General features: G+C 44.6%; 1 protein-coding gene across 3 annotated transcripts in view; it reads left to right on the top strand.

The window, feature by feature from the left end:
• The window catches only part of LOC144509457 (importin subunit alpha-7), a 167,029-nt gene that overhangs the window by 26,450 nt on the left and 116,368 nt on the right, over positions 1-24,211 (top strand). For 2 of the 3 annotated variants that reach the window (XM_078238359.1, XM_078238360.1), the window contains exons 2-4: positions 206-339; positions 11,619-11,714; positions 20,410-20,509. In XM_078238359.1, coding sequence (XP_078094485.1) covers positions 206-339; positions 11,619-11,714; positions 20,410-20,509 — 330 coding nt within the window. Of the gene's footprint in view, positions 1-205; positions 340-11,618; positions 11,715-14,750; positions 14,822-20,409; positions 20,510-24,211 lie in introns of those variants that run through there. The other variant, XM_078238362.1, reaches the window with a different exon arrangement.

The raw sequence follows: 24,211 nt of genomic DNA, 5'->3' as shown, positions 1-24,211 counted from the left end.
ACAGCACTTGGGTATGGAACTGCAATTTTTGTTGAATTGTCTCTGTTCACTATGATGTATTCTAATTATTTTTCCAGCAAATAGTAGTGCGAATTTGCCACTGGAGAATTGGGAGCACAACAGTGGCATTTTAACTTAATGTTTGTCATGTCAATGTTGCCTTGTGATGGATTTCACTGTTTAAACATTAACTTTTTTCCCATAGAAACCACGGCTAGTCCAGCAAAAGAAAATTATAGAATGAATCGTTACAAGAACAAAGCATTAAATCCTGAGGAGATGCGTAGGAGAAGAGAGGAAGAAGGGATTCAGCTAAGGAAGCAAAAGCGAGAACAACAGGTATGCCACCTGGTTTGGTTTGGGTCAGGCTTGTCCAGCCCATAGCCCCTTTGTGGCCCTGGAGCAATTTTTTAAAATGCTGGTCAGATAGCTCAATGAGGTTGAGGATTTCTGCAGGGGATTGCTGCAATCACAGCCTGATTCTCTCCTGCATTTGCTGCTGATAAGTGGAAGCACCAGTGGGAGGGCATAACCTTTCACCCCCTTGTTAATGAAGATTCTACCTCGCTCTGCCTTAAGAATATTCAAAGACTCTGCTCCCACTGCCTTTTGAGGAAGTGTGTTCCAAAGATTCACAACCTTCATTGAGAAAAATTTCTCCTCATCTCTAAAATGAGCAACCACCTATTTTTAAACTGAGAAAAAAGAACGAAGAACAGTACAGCACAGGAACAGGCCCTTCATCTCTCCAAGTCTGCGCCAACCACATTTACCTATCTAAACCAACTACTTATATCGCTCTATTCCCCGTTTGTTCGTATGCCTATCAAGATAAGTCTTAACTGCCTCAACCACCTCACTTGGCACTGCATTCCAGGCCCCCACCACCCTTTGTGTAAAAAAAAAAGCTTCCCCCGCACATCTCCACTGAATCTTCCCCCCCCCCTTATCTTGAACTTGTGCCCCCTTGTAATTGTCATCTCTGCCCTGGGAAAAAGCTTCCAACTGTTCAGCCTATCCATACCCCTCATAATTTTATAAACTTCTATCAGGTCGCCTCTCAGCCTCCATTTTTCCAGGGAGAACAATTTCACTTTATTCAATCTCTCCTCATAGCTAATACCCTCCATACCAGGCAACATCCTGGTAAACATTTTCTGCACTCTCTCCAAAACCTCCACATCCTTCTGGTAGTGTGGTGACCAGAATTGGACACAGTATTCCAAATGTGGCCTAACGAACGTTATATATAACTGTAACATAATTTGCCAACTTTTATACTCGATGCCCCGGCCGATGAAGGCAAACATGCCATATGCTTTCTTCACCACCTTTTCCACCTGTGCTGCCACTTTTAAGGATCTGTGGACCTGCACTCCCAGATCTCTGTGTGTCTATGCTCCTGATGGTTCTGCCATTTATTTTATAGCTGACACCTGAATTGGATGTAGCAAAATGTATCACCTCGCATTTGTCCAGATTAAGTTCCATCTGCCATTTCTCCACTCAATTTTCCAGTCTATCTATATCCTGTTGTATTCTCTGACAGTCTTTTTTTTATTTATTAGTCACAAGTAAGGCTTACATTAACACTGCAATGACGTTACTGTGAAATTTCCATAGTTGCCACTAATGCCACTGGAAGGGGTGCAGAGGAGATTCACGAGGTTGATTCTGGAGTTGAGAGGGTTGGCTTATGAGGAGAGACTGAGGACTGGGGCTATACTCATTGGAATTCAGAAGAGTGAGGGGAGATCTTATAGAAACATAGAAGATTATGAAGGGAATAGGTAAGATAGAAGCAGGGAAGTTGTTTCCACTGGTAGGTGAAACTAGAACTAGGGGGCATGGCCTCAAAATAAGGGGAAGCAGATTTAGGACTGAGCTGAGGAGGAACTTCTTCACATAAAGGGTTGTGAATCTGTGGAATTCCCTGCCCAGTGAAGCAGTTGAGGCTATCTCATTGAATGTTTTTAAGGCAAGGATACATAACTTTTTGAACAGTAAAGGAATTAGGGGTTATGGTGAGTGGGCGGGTAAGTGGAGCTAAAGAGAACAAAGAACAGTACAGCACAGAAAACAGGCCCTTTGGCCCTCCAAGCCTGTGCCGCTCCTTGGTCCAACTAGACCAATCGTTTGTATCCCTCCATTCCCAGGCTGCTCATGTGACTATCCAGGTAAGTCTTAAACGATGTCAGCGTGCCTGCCTCCACCACCCTACTTGGCAGCGCATTCCAGGCCCCCACCACCCTCTGTGTAAAAAACATCCCTCTGATATCTGAGTTATACTTCGCCCCTCTCACCTTGAGCCCGTGACCCCTCGTGATCGTCACCTCCGACCTGGGAAAAAGCTTCCCACTGTTCACCCTATCTATCCCCTTCATAATCTTGTACACCTCTATTAGATCTCCCCTCATTCTCCGTCTTTCCAGGGAGAACAACCCCAGTTTACCCAATCTCTCCTCGTAGCTAAGACCCTCCATACCAGGCAACATCCTGGTAAACCTTCTCTGCACTCTCTCTAACGCCTCCACGTCCTTCTGGTAGTGCGGCGACCAGAACTGGACGCAGTACTCCAAATGTGGCCTAACCAGCGTTCTATACAGCTGCATCATCAGACTCCAGCTTTTATACTCTATACCCCGTCCTATAAAGGCAAGCATACCATATGCCTTTTTCACCACCTTCTCCACCTGTGTTGCCACCTTCAAGGATTTGTGGACTTGCACACCTAGGTCCCTCTGTGTTTCTATACTCCTGATGACTCTGCCATTTATTGTATAACTCCTCCCTACATTATTTCTTCCAAAATGCATCACTTCGCATTTATCCGGATTAAACTCCATCTGCCACCTCTCCGCCCAATTTTCCAGCCTATCTATATCCTGCTGTATTGCCCGACAATGCTCTTCGCTATCCGCAATTCCAGCCATCTTCGTGTCATCCGCAAACTTGCTGATTACACCAGTTACACCTTCTTCCAAATCGTTTATATATATCACAAATAGCAGAGGCCCCAGTACAGAGCCCTGCGGAACACCACTGCTCCACATCATGAACACCACTGGTCACAGACCTCCAGCCGGAAAAAGACCCTTCGACCACTACCCTCTGTCTCCTATGGCCAAGCCAGTTCTCCACCCATCTAGCCACTTCTCCTTGTATCCCATGAGCCTTAACCTTCTTAACCAACCTGCCATGTGGGACTTTGTCAAATGCCTTACTGAAATCCATATAGACGACGTCCATGGCCCTTCCTTCATCAACCGTTTTTGTCACTTCCTCAAAAAACTCCACCAAATTTGTAAGGCACGACCTCCCTCTTATAAAACCATGCTGTCTGTCACTAATGAGATTGTTCCGTTCTAAATGCACATACATCCTGTCTTTAAGAATCCTCTCCAACAACTTCCCTACCACGGACGTCAAGCTCACCAGCCCATAATTTCCTGGGTTATCCCTGCTACCCTTCTTAAACAACGGGACCACATTCGCTATCCTCCAATCCTCAGGGACCTCACCCGTGTCCAAAGAAGCGACAAAGATTTCCGTCAGAGGCCCAGCAATTTCATCTCTCGTCTCCCTGAGCAGTCGAGGATAGATGCCATCAGGCCCTGGGGCTTTGTCAGTTTTAATGTTCCCTAAAAAACCTAACACTTCCTCTCTTGTAATGGAGATTTTCTCTAACGGGTCAACACCTCCCTCCGAGACACTCCCGGTTAACACGCCCTCCTCTTTCGTGAATACCGATGCAAAGTATTCATTTAGGATCTCCCCTATTCCCTTGGGTTCTAAGCATAATTCCCCTCCTTTGTCCCTGAGAGGTCCGATTTTCTCCCTGACAACTCTTTTGTTCCTAACGTATGAATAGAATGCCTTAGGATTCTCCTTAATCCTGCCTGCCAAGAACATCTCGTGACCTCTTTTTGCCCTTCTAACTCCCCGTTTGAGTTCTTTCCTACTCTCTCTGTATTCCTCCAGAGCTCCATCTGTTTTCAGTTGCCTGGACTTAACGTACGCCTCCCTTTTCATTTTAATCAGATCCTCAATTTCCCTGGTTATCCACGGCTCTCGAATCCTACCTTTCCTATCTTTCCTTTTTACAGGCACATGCCTATCCTGCAGCCTTATCAGTAGTTCCTTAAAAGACTCCCACATGCCAGACGCGGACTTACCCTCGAACATCCTCTCCCAATCAACATCCACCAATTCCTGCCTAATCCGGCTATAGTTAGCCTTCCCCTAAGTCCACGAGAAGATTAGCCATGATCTTATTGAATGGCGGAGCAGGCTAATGGGGCCAGATGGCCTACTCCTGCTCCTAGTTCATATGTTCTTAATCCCGCGCCTGTTTGGGTCAATGCACCTAACCAGCACGTCCTAAGATTGTGGGAGGAAACCGGAGCACCCGGAGGAAACCGATGCAGACACGGGGAGAATGTGCAACTCCACACAGACAGTGACCCAAGTTGGGAATCGAACCTGGGTCCCTGGCGCTGTGAGACAGAAGTGCTGACCTCTGTGCCGCCGTGCCGCCCTCATCACTATTTGCAACTCCGTCAATCTTAGGGTCACCCACAAACTTGCTGGTCGGACCAGCTAACTTTTCTTCCAAGGCATTTATATAACAAACAGCAGAGGTCCCAGCACTGATCCCTGCGGAACACCACTAGTTATTGACCTCCATTCAGAAAAACACCCTTCCACCGCTACCCTCTGTCTTTTATAGCCAAGATGTGGAGATGCCGGCGTTGGACTGGGGTAAGCACAGTAAGAAGTCTCACAACACCAGGTTAAAGTCCAACAGGTTTATTTGGTAGCAAATACCATAAGCTTTCGGAGCACTGCTCCTTCGTCAGATGGAGTGGATATCTGCTCTCAAACAGTGCACAGACACAGAAATCAAGTTACAGAATACTAATTAGAATGCGAATCTCTACAGCCAGCCAGGTCTTAAAGGTACAGACAATGTGGGTGGAGGGAGTATTCAACACATGTTAAAGAGATGTGTATTGTCTCCAGACAGAACAGCGAGTGAGATTCTGCAAGACCAGGGGGAAAGCTGTGGGGGTTACTGATAATGTGACATAAATCCAACATCCCGGTTTAGGCCGTCCTCATGTGTGCGGAACTTGGCTATCAGTTTCTGCTCAGCGACTCTGCTCTGTCGTGTGTCGTGAAGGCCGCCTTGGAGAACGCTTACCTGAAGATCCAAGGCTGAATGCCCGTGACTGCTGATGTTGGCATGTTGAGGTGCGAATTTTGTCCCCATGGCTGTTCCGTGTGTCTGGCACGGGTATTCGGCCTTGGATCTTCAGGTAAGCGATCTCCAAGGCGGCCTTCACGACACACGACAGCGCAGAGTCGCTGAGCAGAAACTGATAGCCAAGTTCTGCACACATGAGGACGGCCTAAACCGGGATCTTGGATTTATGTCACATTATCAGTAACCCCCACAGCTTTCCCCCTGGTCTTGCAGAATCTCACTAGCTGTTCTGTCTGGAGACAATACACATCTCTTTAACCTGTGTTGAATGCTCCCTCCACCCACATTGTCTGTACCTTTAAGACCTGGCTGGTTGTAGAGATTCGCATTCTAATTAGTATTCTGTAACTTGATTTCTGTGTCTGTGCACTGTTTGAGAGCAGATATCCACTCCATCTGACGAAGGAGCAGTGTTCCGAAAGCTTATGGTATTTGCTACCAAATAAACCTGTTGGACTTTAACCTGGTGTTGTGAGACTTCTTACTGTTTCATAGCCAAGTCAGTTCTGAATCCATCTAGCTGGTTCGCCCCTGATCCCGTGAGATTTAATCTTTTGCACCAGCCTGCCATGAGGGACCTTGTCGAATGCCTTACTAAAGTCCATGTAGACAACATTCACAGCCCTTCCCTTGTCAATCATTTTTGTCACCTCCTCAAAATAGTAAATTCAGTTAGTGAGACATGACCTCCCACGTACAAAACCATAGTCTGTTGCTAACAAGACCATTCAGTTCTGAGACCCCTAGTAATGCAGACGTCACAAAAGTGGGTGGAAAGCCAAGTGCGAGAGGGATACAAGCAGTTTACAAAAGATAGTCATAGGGGACTTAATAATCAGGGGCACAGATAGACGCTTCCATGTTTGTGAAAGAGACTCCAGAATGGTGTGTTGCCTCCCTGTTGCCAGGGTCAAGGATGTCACTGAATAGCTGCGGGGCATCTTGAATGGGGGAGTGTGATAAGGCAGAGGTCATGGTACATGTTGGTACCAATGACAGGTAGAAAGAGGGATGAGGTCTTGCATCAAGAATTCAGGGAGTTAGGCAATTGACCTCTCGGGTTGTACTCTCCGGATTACTCCCAGTGCCACGAGCTAGTGAGTACAGAAATAGGAGAATAGCACAAATGAATGCGTGGCTGAAGGGTTGGTGCAGGAGGGAGGGTTTTAGATTCCTGAACCACTGGAACCATTCTTGGGGAAGGTGGGACCTGTACAAGCAGGACGGTCTACATCTGAACCAGAGTGGGACTAACATCCTTGCTGGCGGATTTGCTGGTGCTGTTGGGAAGAATTAAACTGGATTGGCAGGGGGAGGGAACCCAGACTGTGAGTAGAATAGGGACACAGTATAACATAGAAACGCAATCAGGTCAGAGGGAATACAGCGGTAGTAAGTTTCAAGGGAGTAAGACATGGCTGGAGGACCTCTACTTTAATGCCAGGAGTAGTAAAGGTAAAATGGATCCGTTAAGGATGAGGACTGACACATGTAATTTTGATATAATACCCAACCATGTCTCTGATGGCTGAGCAGCAGGATTGGCAGCTCAACATCCCGGGATATAGAATCTTCAGGTGAACAGAAAGGGGGTAAAAGAGAAGGAGGCATTGCATTATTAGTTAAGGAGGCAGTTACTGCAGTAAGGAGAGATGATATCTTGGAGGGGGCATCAAATGAAGCTTTGTGGGTAGAGTTTAAGAGTAAAAAAGGGACAGCTACGTTGCTAGGTGTTTATTATAGAACCCCAGATTGTCAGAGGGATATTGAAGAGCAAATATGTGTGCAATTCGCGGAGAGGTGTAGAAATAACACTAGGCTAATTATATTTGATGATTTCAACTTTCCCAACATTAATTGGGATAGCCATCATGTTAAGGGCTTAGATGGAGTAGAGTTCTTAAAATGTATACAGGAAAACCTTTTACGTCAATATGTAGAGGATCCAACAAGGGAAGGAGCTGTGCTGGACCTAATTCTGGACCAGTCAGACAGGTGGTTGACCTGTTGGTGGGGGAGCATTTTGGTGATAGTGACCACAACATGGTTCAATTCAAGTTTGTTATGGCCAAAGAAATTGACAAGTTGCAGAGAAAGGTTTTGGATTGAGAGTAGATTTTAACAGAATATGGCAGGATCTGGCGAAGGTAGACTGGAATGAGTTACTTGTGGGGATATCTACAGAAGAGTAGTGGGGGGTGTTCAAAGATAAAATGAGAAGGGTACAGGCCCAACATATTCCCTCTAGGGTAATAGGAAGGCGTAACAAACCCAGAGATCCATGGATGAACAGAGACATTCGGGATACAATGAGAAGGAAAAGAGAGGCTTTTTACAAATATATGGGGAGTAAGTCTGTGGAGGCTTTAGTAGAGTACAGAAAGTGCAGATTGGAGCTTAAAAAATCAATTAGGAGAGCAAAGAGGGGATATGAGAAAGCTCTGGCTTGTAAAAGTAGAGAAAATCCTAAGATATTCTTTAATTATATCAATGGGAAGAGGATAACCAGGGAAAGAGTAGGGCCCATTAAGGATCAAGGGGGAAATCTGTGGGTGGAGGCAGAGGACATTGGTACGGTGTTAAACGAATATTTCACACATGTGAATGAGGAGGTAGTTATGGAACTTAATTTTGATTTGATTTACTATTCTCACATGTATTAACATACAATGAAAAATATTGTTTCTTGCATGCTATACAGACAAAACATACCATTCATAGAGAAGGAAACAAGAGAGTGCAGAATGTAGTGTTACAGTCATAGCTAGGGTGTAGAGAAAGATCAACTTGATGCAAGGTAAGTCCATTCAAAAGTCTGACAGCAGCAAGGAAGAAGCTGTTCTTGAGTTGGCTGGTACGTGACCTCAGACTTTTGTATCTTTTTCCCGAAGGAAGAAGGTGGAAGAGAGAATGTCCAGAGTGCGTGGGGTTCTTAATTATGCTGGCTGCTTTGCCGAGGCATCGGGAAGTGTAGACCGAGTCAATGGATGGGAGGCTGGCCAATGGAGAGAGACTGGGAGGCTGTAGAGAAAATTACCATAGGGAGTAACAAGGTATTGGCAGGCTTAACAGTGAACAAATCTCCAGGTCCGGATGAATTGTGTCCCAGGGTGTTCTGGGAGGCAAGGGAGGAAATTACAGGGACTCTGACCCAAATTTTTAATCCTCTCTGGCCACCAGGAGGGTTAGCCAAGTTCCGCACACATGAGGACGGCCTCAACCGGGATCTTGGGCTCATGTCACACTATCTGTAACCCCCACGACTTGCCTGTGCTTGCAAAATCTCACTTACTGTCCTGGCTGGAGACAATACAAATCTCTTTAACCTGTGCTTAACCCTCTCTCCACTCACATTGTCTGTACCTTTTAAGACTTGATTACCTGTAAAGACTCGCATTCCAACCATTATTTTGTAAATTGAGTTTGTGTCTTTATATTCCCTGTTTGTGAACAGAACTCCCACTTACCCGACGAAGGAGCAGCGCTCCGAAAGCTAGTGGCTTTTGCTACCAAGTAAACCTGTTGGACTTTAACCTGCTGTTGTGAGACTTCATACTGTTTACCCCAGTCCAACGCCAGCATCTCCACATCATCACCGGGAGGTGCCAGAGGACTGGAGAACAGATAATGTGGTCTCACTATTTAAGAAAGGTTATAGAGACAAGCTAGGGAACTACAGACCAGTGAGTCTCATGTCTGTGATTGAGAAACTACTGGAGAAGATTCTGAAGGAGAGAATCTATCTCCATCTGGAGAGGCAAGGTTTGATCAGGGATAGTCAGCATGGTTTTGTCAGAGGGAGGTCATGCCTAACAAATTTGATTGCGTTTTTTGAGCATGTGACCAAGTGCGTTGATGAGGGTAGTGCAGTTGATGTAATTTACATGGATTTCAGCAAAGTCCCACATGGAAGACTTACTAAGAAGGCAAATGCACATGGGATACAGGGTGATCTGATAAGGTGGATTCATAATTGGTTTAGCAGATGGAGACCAGTGGCATACCACAGGGATCCATGCTGGGCCCCCTACTGTTCGTCATTTATATAAATGACATTGATGACTATGTGGGGGGTAGGATCATTAAGTTTGCTGATGAGACAAAGATTGGCCGTGTAGTTAACAGTGAGGTTGTGTCTTGGGTTATAGGAAGATATAGACGAGATGGCCAAATGGGCAGATAGGTGGCAGATGGAATTTAACCCTGAAAAGTGTGAGGTGACGCACTTTTTGGAAGGAGTAATTTGACAAGGAAGGGTCTGACACTGGGAAGTTCCGAAGAACAAAGGGACCTTGATGTGTTTGTCCATAAATCTCTGAAGGTGGAAAGGCAAGTTAATAGGGTGATGAAAAAAGCATATGTCACACTCGCCTTTACCAATCGGAGTACAGATTACAAAAGCAGAGAGGTCACGATGGAGTTGTCTAGAACCTTGGTGAGGCTACAGCTGGAGCACTGTGTGCAGTTCTGGTTGCCACTTTATAGGAAGGGCATGAACACACTGGAAGGGGTGCAGAGGAGATTCACCCGGATGTTGCCTGAGATGGAACGTTTACATAGAACCTAGACCATTACAGCGCAGTACAGGCCCTTCGGCCCTCGATGTTGCGCCGACCAGTGAAACCAATCTAAAGCCCATCTAACCTACACTATTCCAATATCATCCATATGTTTATCCATTGACCATTTAAATGCCCTTAATGTTGGCGAGATCACTACTGCTGCAGGCAGGACATTCCACGCCCTTACTACTCTCTGAGTGAAGAACCTACCCCTGACATCTGAACTATACCTATCACCCTTCAATTTAAAGCTATTCCCTGTTTAAGTTTATAGAGGTTAGATAGGCTTGGGTTGTTTTCTCTGGAGCAGACTGAGGGGGTGACCTGATTGTGGCGTTCAAGATTATGAAAGGCATGGATAGGGTGGATAGGGAGCAGCTGTTCCCCTTAGTTGAAGGGTCAGTTATGAGGGGACACAAGTTAAAAGTGAGGGGTGGGAGGTTTTGGGGGATTTGAGAAAAAACCTTTTTACCCAGAGAGTGGTGACAGTCTGGAATACACTGCCTGGGAGGGTGGTGGAAGCGGGATGCATCACATCCTTTAAAAAGTATCTGGATGAGTACTTGCCATGCCATAACGTTCAAGGCTATGGGCCAAGTGCTGACAACTGGGGTTAGGTGAGCAGGTCAGGGCCTTTCATGCGTCGGTGCAGACTCAGTGGGTCGAAGGGCCTCTTTTGCACTGTATATTCTGTGAGTTGCCTGATGATTGTATCTCTGCTATTGTACCATGTAAGAATGATGCAGAATTAGTTCCAAGAGAAGAAATGTCTACTGAAGTTCCAAACATACTTCTAGGGTCAAGGACAGCCAAATTGCAGCCAACCAAAGAGGAATGGATGTCCTCCTGATCAACTTTAGTATTAACTGTGTGAAATGATTAATGATGCATAGTACTGTGTCTAGTGTATTATTGATACTATATTTAAACATCATAGTAATTAGTTGTCATTGCCATAGAAGTAAAGGGGGGGGACAGATGTTATATATTTAAGTGGTTGCACAATTGTTTTAAGGACTGATGAAATGATTTGATGGTGATGTCATTAGGGCACTTCACAAGCTGATGTTTAATTTCAGTGCAGAGAACCTCTCTTTCAGTAAACGGGTTATCTGTTTACCTGCCCACTACACAAAAAGATTGGATGAGCTTAAGTTGGGTCATTTTGTTTACAATTATTTCAGAAGTAAAATAAGCCAGTTTGAGCACTGCTGACAAGTTGGGTCCTGGTCAATTTCTCAATGAGGTCAAGTTTGAGTTGCTATTTTGGCACAATTAGTATTGCCAATGTCGATTCTATCAGTAGCTTAATTTTCCTCTTTCCACTTTTTTTAAAGAATGCTCAGACTGCTTACTTAACAGTGCCTGATTCCTTTTGAAATCACTTGGTTGTAAAGAACTTTAAGATGTCCTAAAATGTGATTTGACACGATGTGGATGTAAGTTCATTAATTACAAGAAACCTGGAGGTCATGGTTGGAAATTTAGTTTTCAATGTTATTCAGCAAAAAAACATGTTTTTAAACTTGCCTAAATGTATTTATAAAACGGAATTGAAAAACCTTGCATGTGAAATTGAGACATCCTCGAGTTGATCCCTAAAACTGTGACACTCATTCTTGGAAAAATTATTCCATGCTTTTACCTACCATCTCACCCTTTTGGATAACAAAAGAAATCTACAAAGTCAGCAACATTTTTGTTTATCCTTCACAAAATAATTATTTTCTGGAAAAGAGTGCATTATTAGAAAGTTCTGAGATTTGACGCAAAGTATTACTCTCTTCCAGCTATTTAAAAGGAGAAATGTGGAGCTCATCAATGAAGAGTCGGCCATATTTGAAAGTCCTCTCATGGATTCCTATGTCAGCTCAACTGCAGCAGGGGTAGGAACTATATGATGGATAACTGCATGTTAATTAATCAATATCTTCATGTTAATGTTATGGTACTGAATTAACAATTTGGTTATGTGTTCATACAACAAATTGTGAAATTGAATTCAATAAACACAAACATACGGATCAGGAGCAGGCAGCTCAGCCCCTCATGCCTGCTGCATCATTCAATACAATCATTGGTGCTCTGATTGTAGCCTCCACTTCACATTCCCACCTACCTCAGTAACATTTCACTCCCTTGTTAACCAAGAATCTACATTGCTCTACCTTGAGAATATTCAAAGACTCTGATCCCACTGCCTTTTGAGGAAGATTCAGAACCTTCAGAGAAAAACATTTCTCCTAATCTTTGTCTTAAATGAGCAACCACTTTTTTTTTTAAACCGATAAACCCCAATTCTAGATTATTGCACAAGAGGAAGCATCCACTCTGTCGACATCCCTCAAGATCTTGGGTTTCGAATAAGTCACCTCTTACTCTTGGAAACTCTAGTGGATACAAGCCTAGCTTGTCCAAGCTTTCCTCGTAAGACAATACAGCCGTTTCTTGTATTAGTCTAGTAGCCTTCTCTGAACTGCTTCTAACGCATATGCATCTTTCCTTAAATAAGGCGACAACAATACTGTACACAGTACTCCAAACATAGTCCTGTACAACTGAAGCATACCTGCATACTACCAGCCTTTTGTGATTCATGCACTAGAACATCTGGGTCCCTCTGACTCAGAGTTTTGCAATCTCTCACTATTTAGATAATGTGTTTTTTTATTCTTCCTTCCAAAATGGGCAATTTCACATTTTCCCACATCATACTCCATTTCCCAGATATTTGCCCACTCCAAATATCAGAATTGTTACAGTGCAGAAGGAGGCTATTTAGCCCATGTCGACACAGGCTGTCCAAATGAGCATCATGATTTGGTCTCATTCCCTTGATTTTTCCCCATACCCCTGCACATTGTTTCTACTCAAATAACCATCTAAAGCCCCCTTGAATGCTTCAATTTAACCTGCCTTCACCACGCTTCTGGGCAGTGCATTCCAGACCCGAACCACTCGTATGAAAAAGTTTTTTTTCACATATCACATTTACTGCTTTTGCAAATCGTTTTAAGTCTGTACCCTCTCTTTCTTGACCTTTTACCAGCGGTAACAGTTTCTCCCTATCTACTCTGTCCAGCGCCCTCATGATTTTGAACATCCCTATTAAATCTCCTCTTAGCCACCTTCTCTCCAAAGAGTCTCAGCCTCTCCAATCTATCCTCATAAGTGAAGTTTCTCATCCCTGGAACCATTCTTGTAAACCTCTTCTGCACTCTCTCCAGTGCATTCACATCCTTCCTATAGTGTGGTGCCAAGAACTATCCACAATATTCCAGCTAAGGTCTAACTGGTGTCTTGTAGGAGTTCTTCATAACCTCCTTTCTCTTGTATTCTTTGCCCTTATTAATAAAGCCCAGAACACTATACGCTTTATTAACTGCTCTCTCCGCCTATCTTGCCCCCTTCAATGATCTATGCACATATACAGATCCCTCTGCTCCTGCACCCCTTTAAGAATTTTACCCCTTATTTTGTATTGCCACTCCATGTCCTTCCAAACAAAATGCACCATCTCTCACTTCTCCACATTGAACTTCATCTGTCACCTATCTGCCCCCTCGACCAAATTTCTATGCCCTTTTGGAGTGTCCTCTTCACAATTTATAATGCTTCTAAGTTTTGTATCATCTGCAAACTTTGAAATTGTCCCCTGTACACCAAGAACATCATTAATATATATCAGGTAAATAATACTGACCCCTGGGGAACAGCACTACAAACTTTCCTCCAGTCCAAAAAATATCCATTGACTGTTACTCTCTGCTTCCTATTATTCAGCCAATTTTGTACCCACGTTGCTTCTGTCCTCTTCATTCCATGAGCTATAAATTTTCTCAAGTTTATTGTGTGGCACTGTGTCGAATGTTTTCAAAAAGTGCATGTACACCACATCAATAGCATTATCCTCATTGACCCTTTTTGTTAACTCCTCAAAAAACTCCAAGTTAGTTAAACACGATTTCCCAGTTAGAAATCCATGTTGGCTCTTCCAAATCATCGCACGTTTTCTTAAGTGACAATTAATTCTCTCCCAAATACTTGTTTCTGGAAACTTGCCCACCACTGATGTTAAACTGACTGACCTGTGTTTGTTGGGGCTACCAACCCTTTTTGAACATGGGTGTAAGATTTGTAATCCTCCATTCCTCTGGCATCTCCCCTAAGTCTAGAGAAGACTGGAAGATTATGGACAGCTCTTCAGCAATTTCCATTCTCACTGCCTTCAGTATCCTTGGATGCATCTCATTTGGTCCTGGTGCCTTGTCTATTCAACACTAATTTTGGACCCTTCTCAAGTTTCCTCGTCTGTTACCATGTCATGGGTAGCATATGCCACTTTGTAGTTTCCATTAGAACTAGGACAAGAACAAATTACTATAAAAGTTGCTGGGTTGTCATTCATTTGTGTGGCTTTCATATGAGTCTAATTTACACCACGGGCTGACTCGTACCTTCAAAATCACCCATCACGGTGTTTATTTCTACAAAAAAAATCACTACCGGTTCAAAACAAATGTCCCCCACCATCATCTTAAGGCAACACTATATGGCTGGTATCGCCCACATCTGAAAGACCATTTTATAAGTTCAAAAATCTACAAAGCACTGACTTAAAAAGTACAACTTGGGCATGAACTTAGAGGAGCTATATAATGTAATTTTTTTTTTCTGTAACATAGATGGATATACAAAGGCTGACAAGAAATTCTGGTGATTGAGGTTGAATGCATAACTGTATTAGCAGATGATGTAAAACCTCGAAACTTGTATTATTTTGTTGCAAGTGTTTCATTTTCTCTTTAATTCTATACTGATGCAGTTGAGTCAAAATAAATCGGTTAAGTGTTTTCATAATTCAAGCGCATATTTTTTGATGGACTGTTTTCTCTAGAGTTTTTATCTTATGTACTTTTGCAGGGCCAAGCTGGGTGCAGATCCAGACTTAAAAGCAAAATGCTGAGGATGCTGGAAATCTGAAATAAAAACGGTAAATACTAGAAATACAGCAGGACTGGCAGGATCTCTGGAGAGAGAAATGGAGTTAATGTTTTGGGTCCATATGACTCTTCAGAGCTGAGGAGAGGAATAAATTTGATGAATTATATACTATATAAACAGGAGCAGCTGGAGCAGAGTATAAGGTCAGTGATGGGTTGAAGCTGGGAGAGGTTGCAACAAAGTTTTAATGGCAGTGGGAAGGGCTATAGCAGGTGCTGATAGTGGTATAAAGGCAAGATTACTGAATTTTGTTAATGGGAGAACAAAGGTCAATACACAGTGAAAGCAAAACTAAAGAACAAGTTACAGATGGCCCAGTGTGGGGGAATGGGCTTTGCCTTGGGACAAAAAATGTTCTGGATTAATAAAGAGGGTTAAGATGGAGGAGAAAAGTGACAGTCTGAAATTGTTGAACTCAGTGTTCAGTGCTGAAGGCTGTCACATGCCTAATTTGTAAGATGAGGCGCAAGTCCTCCAGTTTGCAGTGGGCTTCACTGGAGCATTTCAACAGGCCAAGGACAGACACGTGGGGATGAGAGCAAGATTCTGCGTTGAAATGGCAAGCGACAGACAGGAAGGTTGGGTTATGCTTGCGGACTGAACAAAGGTCTTCCAAAATGGTCCCCCAGTCTGCATTTAAACTCCCAGTGTGGAGGAGACCGCATTGGGAGCAACGAATACAGTGGACCAAGTGAAATGTTGCTTCACCTGAAAGGAATATTTGTGCCTGGAACAGTAAGGAGGGAGGAGGTAAAGGAGCACATGTTGGACTTCCTGTGATTGCAAGGGAAGGGGATGAGGAGTTGGAAGTGATGGAGGGGAGTGGTCCTTGCAGAATGCTGACTGGCGGGGTGAGGGAAAGATGTGTTTCATGGTAGGTTCATGTTGGAGTTGATGGAAATGGAGGAGGATAATCCTTTGAATGTGATAGCCTGCTCGGGCCCAATCCCACAACTCTTTTTTTTTCCATTACATCAATCACTGCATGTCTGCTTCTTGTTCTCATCTGGACCTGAAAAGTTTATCGATTTTACTTCCAATTTCCATCTCTGATGCTTTTCTTCCTTTCCTTGATCTCGTCTCCATTTCTGGTGATATAGTGACCACCAATATTCATTATAAGCCCATCAATTCCCACAGCTACCTCGACCACAATTCTCACCCTGCTTCCTGTAAGGGCTTCATTCATTCTTCAAGTTTATCTAAATCCATCGCATTTGGCTCTTCTGACATGTCTACCTTTTTCCTTGACCGTGGTTCCCCCCCAACCCCTGTGATTGACAGGGCACTCAAACCATGTTCAGCCCATTTCCCGCATCTTTGCCCTCACCCCTTTGCCTCCCTCCCAGAACCATGATCGGCTCCCCTAGTCCTCAATTTCCACCTGGCAGCCTCTGCGTTCAAAGGATCATCCTCTGCCGTTTATTTCATCTCCAACATGGTGTCACCAAAGACACTATCTTCTGCTCACCCCCTACCACCCTGCCCCTTCTCACTCCTTTCAGGTGAAGCAATATTTCACTTGCATCTTCTTCAGTTTGGTATGCTGCATTCGCTACTCCTAATGCGGTCTCTTCAGACTGAGTGACTGCCTTGCAGGACAGCTTTGTCCAGCCCGCAAGCATGAACCTAGACTTCCTGTCATTTTAACTCAGTATCTTGCCCTCTTGCCGACATGTCTGCCCTTAGCCTGCTGCAATGTTCCAGTGAAGCCCAATACAGATTGGGAGAGCAGCACCTCATCTCCCAATTAAACATGTGACAATCCTTGGGACTCAACAGTGAGTCCAACAACTTTAGACTGTGACCTTTGTCCTCCATCATAACCCCTTTGTCAGACATGTCAGACCACCAAATTGTAGTGGTAACATTGGGAAAAGCATTAGACAGGAAATCACGGATGCATGTGATAAAGGAACATCTGTGATTATGGGCATCTTTAATCTGCATTTAGATTGGGAGAGTCAAATTAGTTACAGTACAATAGAGGAGGAATTTCTGGAGTGTATACGTGATGGTTTTCTGGAGCAATACGTTGAGGAACCTACAAGGGAGCAGGCCATCTTGGACTGGGTGTTGTGCAATGAGAAAGGATTAGATGGCAATCTAGTTGTGGGTGAAGCTTGGGAACGAGTGATCATAATATGATAGAATTCTTTATCAAGGTGGATAGTGATGTAACTGATTCTGAGGCCAGGTAACTGTGATAATATGGGGCATGAATTGGCCATGATGGATTGGGAAACATTACTGAAAGGAAAGACATTGGACAGGCAATGGCAGGCATTTAAAGAACAAATAGGTGAACTCCAGAAGTTGTTTATTTCTGTTTGGTGCAAGAGTGATGTGGAGATGCCGGCGTTGGACTGGGGTGAGCACAGTAAGAAGTCTCTCAACACCAGATTAAAGTCCAACAGGTTTACTTGGTAGCACCAAATACACCTGTTGGACTTTAACCTGGTGTTGTGAGACTTCTTACTGTGCAAGAGTGGTCAGGGAATTGTGGCCATACCGTGGCTTAACAAGGGAAATTAGAGATAGTATCAGATTCAAGGAAAAAGCATACAAATTGGCAAGAAAAAGCAGTAGGCTTGAGGATTGGGAGCAGTTTGAAATTCAGCAAAGGAGGACCAAGGGACTGATTTAAGAAGGGAAAAATAAAGTATGAAAGTAAGCTAGCAGGGAACATAAACACTGACTGTAAACGTTTCTGTAGCTGTATAGAGAAAAAAAGATTGACAAAAACGAATGTAGGCTCCTTACAGTCAGAAATGGGAGAATTCATAACGGGGAACAAAGAAATGGCTGAGGAATTAAATTTGTACTTTGCTTCAGTCTTCACAAACAAAGACATGAATAATGTACCAGAAGTACCGAAAGAAACATGTGTGAGTGAGGAGCTGAAGGAAATCTGCAAGAGTAGAGAAATCGTTTTCAGGAAATTGATGGGGTTGAAGGTGGATAAATCTCCTGGTCTTGATAATTTTCATCCCAGAGTACTTAAGGAAGTGGCCCTGGAAATAGTAGATCCATTGGCGGTTATTTTCCAAAATTCTTTGGACTCTGGCATAGTTCCTACCGATTGGAGGGTAGCGAATATAAGCCCGCTATTCAAAAAGAGAGGTAGAGAGAAAACAGGGTCCTATAAACCAGTGAGCCTAACTTCGGTACTGGGGAAGTTGCTGGAGTTTTTTTACCAAGGACTTCATAGCTCGGCATTTGGAAGGCAGTGGGTTAAAGTTTTCTAAAAGTTTATTTATTAGTGTCACGGTTAGGTTTACATTAACACTAATGAAGTTACAGTGAAAATCCCCGAGCTGCCACACTCCGGTTCTGTTCGGGTACACTGAGGGAGAATTTAGCATGGCCAATGCACCTAACCAGCACGTCTTTCAGAGTGTGGCAGGAAACCAGAGCACCCGGAGGAAACCCACGCAGACATGGGGAGAACGTGCAGATTCTGCACAGGTCGTGACCCAAGCCGTGATTGAACCTGGCTCTCTGGCGCTGTGAGGCAGCAGTGCTAACCACTGTGCCACCGTGCTGCCCCGTGATTTCCCTTTTGTAAATCCATGCTGACTTTGTCTGATTATTGGTATAATCAGACAAAGTCAGCATGGATTTACAAAAGGGAAATCATACTTGACGAATCTATTAGAATTTTTTGAGAATGTAACCAGTAGAATTGACTGAGGAGAACCAATGCATATGGTTTATTTAGACTTTCAGAAAGCTTTCAACAAGGTCTCAGATAACAGACTACTATATAAAGTTAAACACGTGGGATTGCAGATAATGTCTTGAGATGGATAGAAAGCTGGTTAGCAATTAGGAAGCAAAGAGTTGGCATAAATGGGTCTTTTTGTGATTGGCAGTCAGTGACGAGTGGGGTTCCGTAGGGCTTTGTGCTAGGACCCCAACTTTTCACATTATATATTAATGATTGTGAAGAGGGAACTGAATGCATTATCTCCAAATTTGCAGATGATACAAAGTTGGGTGGAAGGGTGAGCTGGGGGAAGGATGCAGAGGTGCTTCAGTGTGATTTGGACAGGCTGAGCATGTGGGCATGTGCATGGCAGATGCAGTATAATATGGATAAATGTGAGGTTATCCACTTTGGTAGCACAGTAAGAAGTCTCACAACACCAGGTTAATGTGAGTCACCTGATGAAGGAGCAGCGCTCCAAAAGTTCGTGATGCCAAATAAACCTGTTGGACTTTAATCTGGTGTTGTGAGACTTCTTACTGTGCCCACCCTAGTCGAACGCTGGCATCTCCACAACTTTGGTAGCAATAATAGCAAGACAGATTATTACTTGAATGGATATAAATTGAAACAGGTGGATACTCAACGAGACCTTGGGGTCCTCGTGCATCAGTCGCTGAAAGTGAGCGTGCAGGCAGTAAAAAAAAAGCAAATATGTTGGCCTTCACAGCGAGAGGATTTGAGTATAGGGATTGGGATGTTTTGCTGAAATTGCATAAGGCGTTGGTGAAGCCACATCTGGAATATTGTGTGCAGTTTTGGTGTCCTTATCTGAGGAAGGATGTTCTTGCTTTGGAGGGAGTACAGCAAAGGTTTACCAGGCTGATTCCTGGGATGGCAGGTCTGTCATCTGAGAAGAGACTAAGTCGGTTAGGATTATATTCACTGGAGTTTAGAAGAATGAGAGGGGGATCTCATGGCAACTTATAAAATTCTGACAGGGTTAGACAGGGTAGATTAAAAAAATGTTCCTGATAGTGGGGGAGTCCAGAACTAGGGGTCATAGTTTGAGGATAAGGGGTAAACCTTTTAGAACTGAGGTGAGGAGAAATTTCTTCACCCAGAGGATGGTGAATGTGTGGAATTCACTACCACAGAATGTAATTGAAAACAGTGTGTCATTTTCAATAAGAAACTAGCTATGGCTCTTGGAGCTAAAGGGATCAAGGGATAGGGGGAGAAAGGGGGGGGATCAGGATATTGAATTTGATGATCAAAATGAATAGCGGAGCAGGCTCGAAAGGCCAAATGGCCTACTCGTGCTTCTAGTTTCTATGTCTAATCCAAAACATTTTTTGCTCCATGGTGAAGTTCCCTTCCATCTCGCCCACTGGGCATCTGTCACTTTAGTTTTGCTTTCATTGTGCACTGACCTTTGTTCGCCCATTAAAAAAATTCTGCAATCTTGCCTTTATATCATGATCAGCATCTTCTGTAGCCCTTCACACTGTCATTAATGCTTCCTCTGTTTTGTTCCCTACGCATCTTTGTTGCAATCTCTTCTAGCTCCTACCTATCAGTGCCTGAAGCTGCTCCACCCCCTTATACAGTGTAAAATTCATCACATTTCTCCCCTTCTTTAGTTCTGAAGAAGAGCCTTATGGATTTGAAATGTAATTTTGTTTCTCTCCACAGATGCTGCCAAATCTGCCCAGTCTTTCTGTATTTTCTGCTTATTTCAACTTTTTAAAGTCTGCAGTATTTTGCTTTTGTATCATAATTGCTTTCGTGTTAAATATTTATGAATTGCTGGATTGTTACAAAGAAATGATGCTATTTATATCTTATAAATTGTATTTTCAATTCAGGAGGGTGTGATCTCAAGGGAAATGGTACAGATGCTTTTCTCTGACGATACTGAGCAGCAGCTGGCTACCACTCAAAAATTTCGAAAATTGCTTTCTAAAGGTAACAAAACCTCAACTGAAAATCAAAGGAAATGTGGACGATGTCAAAAATTGCTAATCGAACAATTGTTTTCAGGACAATGGCCCTTCTGAAATTATATATTCTTTGAGGCTCTTAAAATGGAAACCTGGTTACGTTTAATTTAAAGGTTCCTTGTATTGACAGACCCACATGGTTAACCAAAGATTGGGATCAGAACCAACAATGCTCATATTCATTTAACCAAACACATGCCACATATAATACTAAACCAGAACATGGTGAAAATACTCAGCATGTATGGCAGCATCTGAAGAAGAGTCGTACGACTCAAAATGTTAACTGTTTCCACGGACTCTGCCAGACCTGCTGTGCTTTTCCAGCATTTTCTGTTTTAAATCAGATTTCCAGTATCTCCAGTATTTTGCTTTTATTTTAGTGCCACACGTAGTATTGTCCAAATGTTTTCTCTGAAATTACAACTTTCATAATCATAAGAGGTTTATGGCACAGGAGGAAGCATTCCAATTATTGTGTTCTTTGCACTAACAATTCAAAACTGCTTCACTGACTTCCAAATAAATTTTGAAATGCATCTCGTCACTTTTAACCATTTGTAGAGCACTGATTTTGTTTGCACATAGAATTGTGGCAAACACTCCCGTTTAACCCATTTTAATAAAACGTTCTACCGTTATTGCTGGTACTTGTTCAGCTGACAGAATGGGAGTTGCTTTTAAATGGCATGGCCTGCATTAGGGTCTCATCTTACAGATGTTTATTTTTGCTTCTATTAATATTTGCAGAATGATACTTAGAAACCTAACTAAGAGGTAGGGTGAGTTAATTGTTCGTTGTATTTAAATGACAGCAATGCAACCAATCGATCTTGCTCTTCTTTTGGTTGCTGCTGGAGCTGAGGAGGAGAAACTGGAGGAAGAATTGCGGGCCCAGGAGGCCCGGGCCTTACCACTTGCAGGACCGGAGGGAGACGACCATCAGAGGCAGGAGGTGGCCACCATTCACCCAGAGCGGGGGCTTCGGAGAAGGAGGGAGCAAAGACCCCGGCAGTTCCGTGTACGAGTGTGCTTTGAGGAGATGTCGGACACTGTATGCTGCCGACGTCTCCGACTCCGAAAGGATACTGTGCGACACATGTGCAACCTATTGCAGGACCTGGCGCCTAGGAGCAAGGGGAGGGGGGGACACCCACTCTCAGTGGCTGTCAGATTGACGGCTGCTCTGAACTTTTATGCGACTGGCGCCTTCCAGAGCCTGAGTGGAGATGTCTGTGGCATCTCCCAGTCTTCAGTCCACACCTGTGTCAAGCAGGTCACTGAAGCCCTGTCTGCCCGGGCTGGGCAGGACATCAAATTCAACCTGGACCAGGCCCATCAGGAAGCCCGGGCTGCGGGGTTCGCTGCAATTGCAGGGATGCCAAATGTGCAGGGGGTGGTCGACTGCACCCATGTCGCCCTCAGGGCCTTCCTCTGCTGTGACTCGGCCATTGCTTGGAGCCTGCCACCCATGGTGAGGATCCCCTGCCCCAGGCTTTCTACTGCAGACGCCACCCTTGCAGTGTTGGCATTGGAAGCATGCATGACGGGCAATAGCTGGTCCGTCTGAAAGCTTTGGGACTCCTCCCAGCAGCCTTGCAGTTGGTCCAGTGTGGTCGTCAGCCCCTCCTGCATTCCCTGGCTCGGTTGCTGCATCTCCAGCAGCTGAGGGAGAAGTGATCTCAGAGGCCCAGCATGTAGCCTGGGGCCAGCTGAGTCCTCGCCTCCAGCAAGCCCCCGCATGCCAGAGGCCTCGGACGTTTCCTCCTCCACCCAATGTACATCAGCAGATGTGTCGTGCTCACCAGATTGTGACCCAGAAGCCTCAACACTAACTGGACCCACCGACGTGCCTGTTTCTGCTATGGTGAGTTGTGAGGTACAAGCTGACTGATAAACAGTGTCACCTTCGGAGATCCCTTCACCCATATCCTCCGAGGACTCGTCCGAGCTATCGTTCTCAGGATGGATAGGAGCTGTAGCTGGGGCCTGCGGTCCAGAAGGCCCCGGGGCATCAGGATCTGTCCCTGAAACACAGGGCACAAGGTTAAGTGCAAGGGAGGGAGAGGAATCCGGGATGCCAAACACATGAATCACATGGCTCCCTTGAGCATAGAACACTGAACCCAGACAATTACATCACAGGAACAGGCCCTTCGGCCCTCCAACCCTGTAGCGACCAGGCTACCCATCTGATTTAATAAGAACATAACATAAGAAATAGGAGCAGGAGTAGGCCATCTAGCCCCTCGAGCCTGCCCCGCCATTCAATAAGATCATGGCTGATCTGAAGTAGATCAGTTCCACTTACCCGCCTGATCCCCATAACCCCTAATTCCCTTACCGATCAGGAATCCACCTATCCGTGATTTAAACATATTCAACGAGGTAGCCTCCACCACTTCAGTGGGCAGAGAATTCCAGAGATTCACCACCCTCTGAGAGAAGAAGTTCCTCCTCAACTCTGTCCTAAACTGACCCCCCTTTACTTTGAGGCTGTGCCCTCTAGTTCTAGTTTCCTTTCTAAGTGGAAAGAATCTCTCCACCTCTACCCTATCCAACCCCTTCATTATTTTATAGGTCTCTATAAGATACCCCCTCAGCCTTCTAAATTCCAACGAATACAAACCCAATCTGCTCAGTCTCTCCTCATAGTCAACACCCCTCATCTCAGGTATCAACCTGGTGAACCTTCTCTGCACTCCCTCCAAGGCCAATATATCCTTCCGCAAATAAGGGGACCAATACTGCATGCAGTATTCCAGCTGCGGCCTCACCAATGCCCTGTACAGATGCAGCAAACTTTGAGGCAACTCCACATCAGATGCAGCAAGACATCTCTGCTTTTATATTCTATCCCCCTTGCGATATAGGCCAACATCCCATTTGCCTTCTTGATCACCTGTTGCACCTGCAGACTGGGTTTTTGCCTCTCATGCACAAGGACCCCCAGGTCCCTCTGCACAGCAGCATGTTGTAATTTCTTTCCATTTAGATAGAATTTGTTTGCCCCTATCCTTCTGGGGGCCATATGCTTCTATTCCCATCCCATTCAGATAGCTGTAGAGATGCCCCTTTAAATGTCCCTATAGTTTCCACTTCCACGACCTCTCCGGGCAGTGAGTTCCAGGCACCCACTATCCTCTCTATGCAAATAAAATGCCTCGAACATCTCCTTTACACCTTGCCCCTTGCACCCAAAACTCGTGCCCCCAAGAAGTTGCCTCAAAGTGAGTGTAGGAATGACAGGTGCTCGCGTCTGGACAGCAGACCGACCATGCTGTTGCTGACAGCCCGCGTCTCCCCTTCTCTGGTGAGCTCCAGCACCCGCTCCTCGGACAGGGTGAGGACCTGGAGGTCTTGGCGTTTATTGGTAGGGGGATTGAATTTAGGAGTCGTAGCGTTATGTTGCAACTGTACACAACTCTGGTGCGGCCGCACTTGGAGTACTGTGTGCAGTTCTGGTCCCCACATTACAGGAAGGATGTGGAGGCTTTGGAGAGGGTGCAGAGGAGGTTTACCAGGATGTTGCCTGGTATGGAGGGGAGATCCTATGAGGAGAGGCTGAGGGATTTGGGATTGTTTTCGCTGGAAAGGCGGCGGCTAAGAGGGGATCTTATTGAAACATATAAGATGATTAGAGGTTTAGATAGGGTGGATAGTGATA

This window comes from Mustelus asterias, chromosome 21 (genome assembly GCF_964213995.1).
Source record: "Mustelus asterias chromosome 21, sMusAst1.hap1.1, whole genome shotgun sequence".
Lineage (NCBI taxonomy): Eukaryota > Metazoa > Chordata > Chondrichthyes > Carcharhiniformes > Triakidae > Mustelus > Mustelus asterias.
Note: the sequence above shows the minus strand (reverse complement) of the source record. Positions and strands in the feature narration are given on the sequence as shown.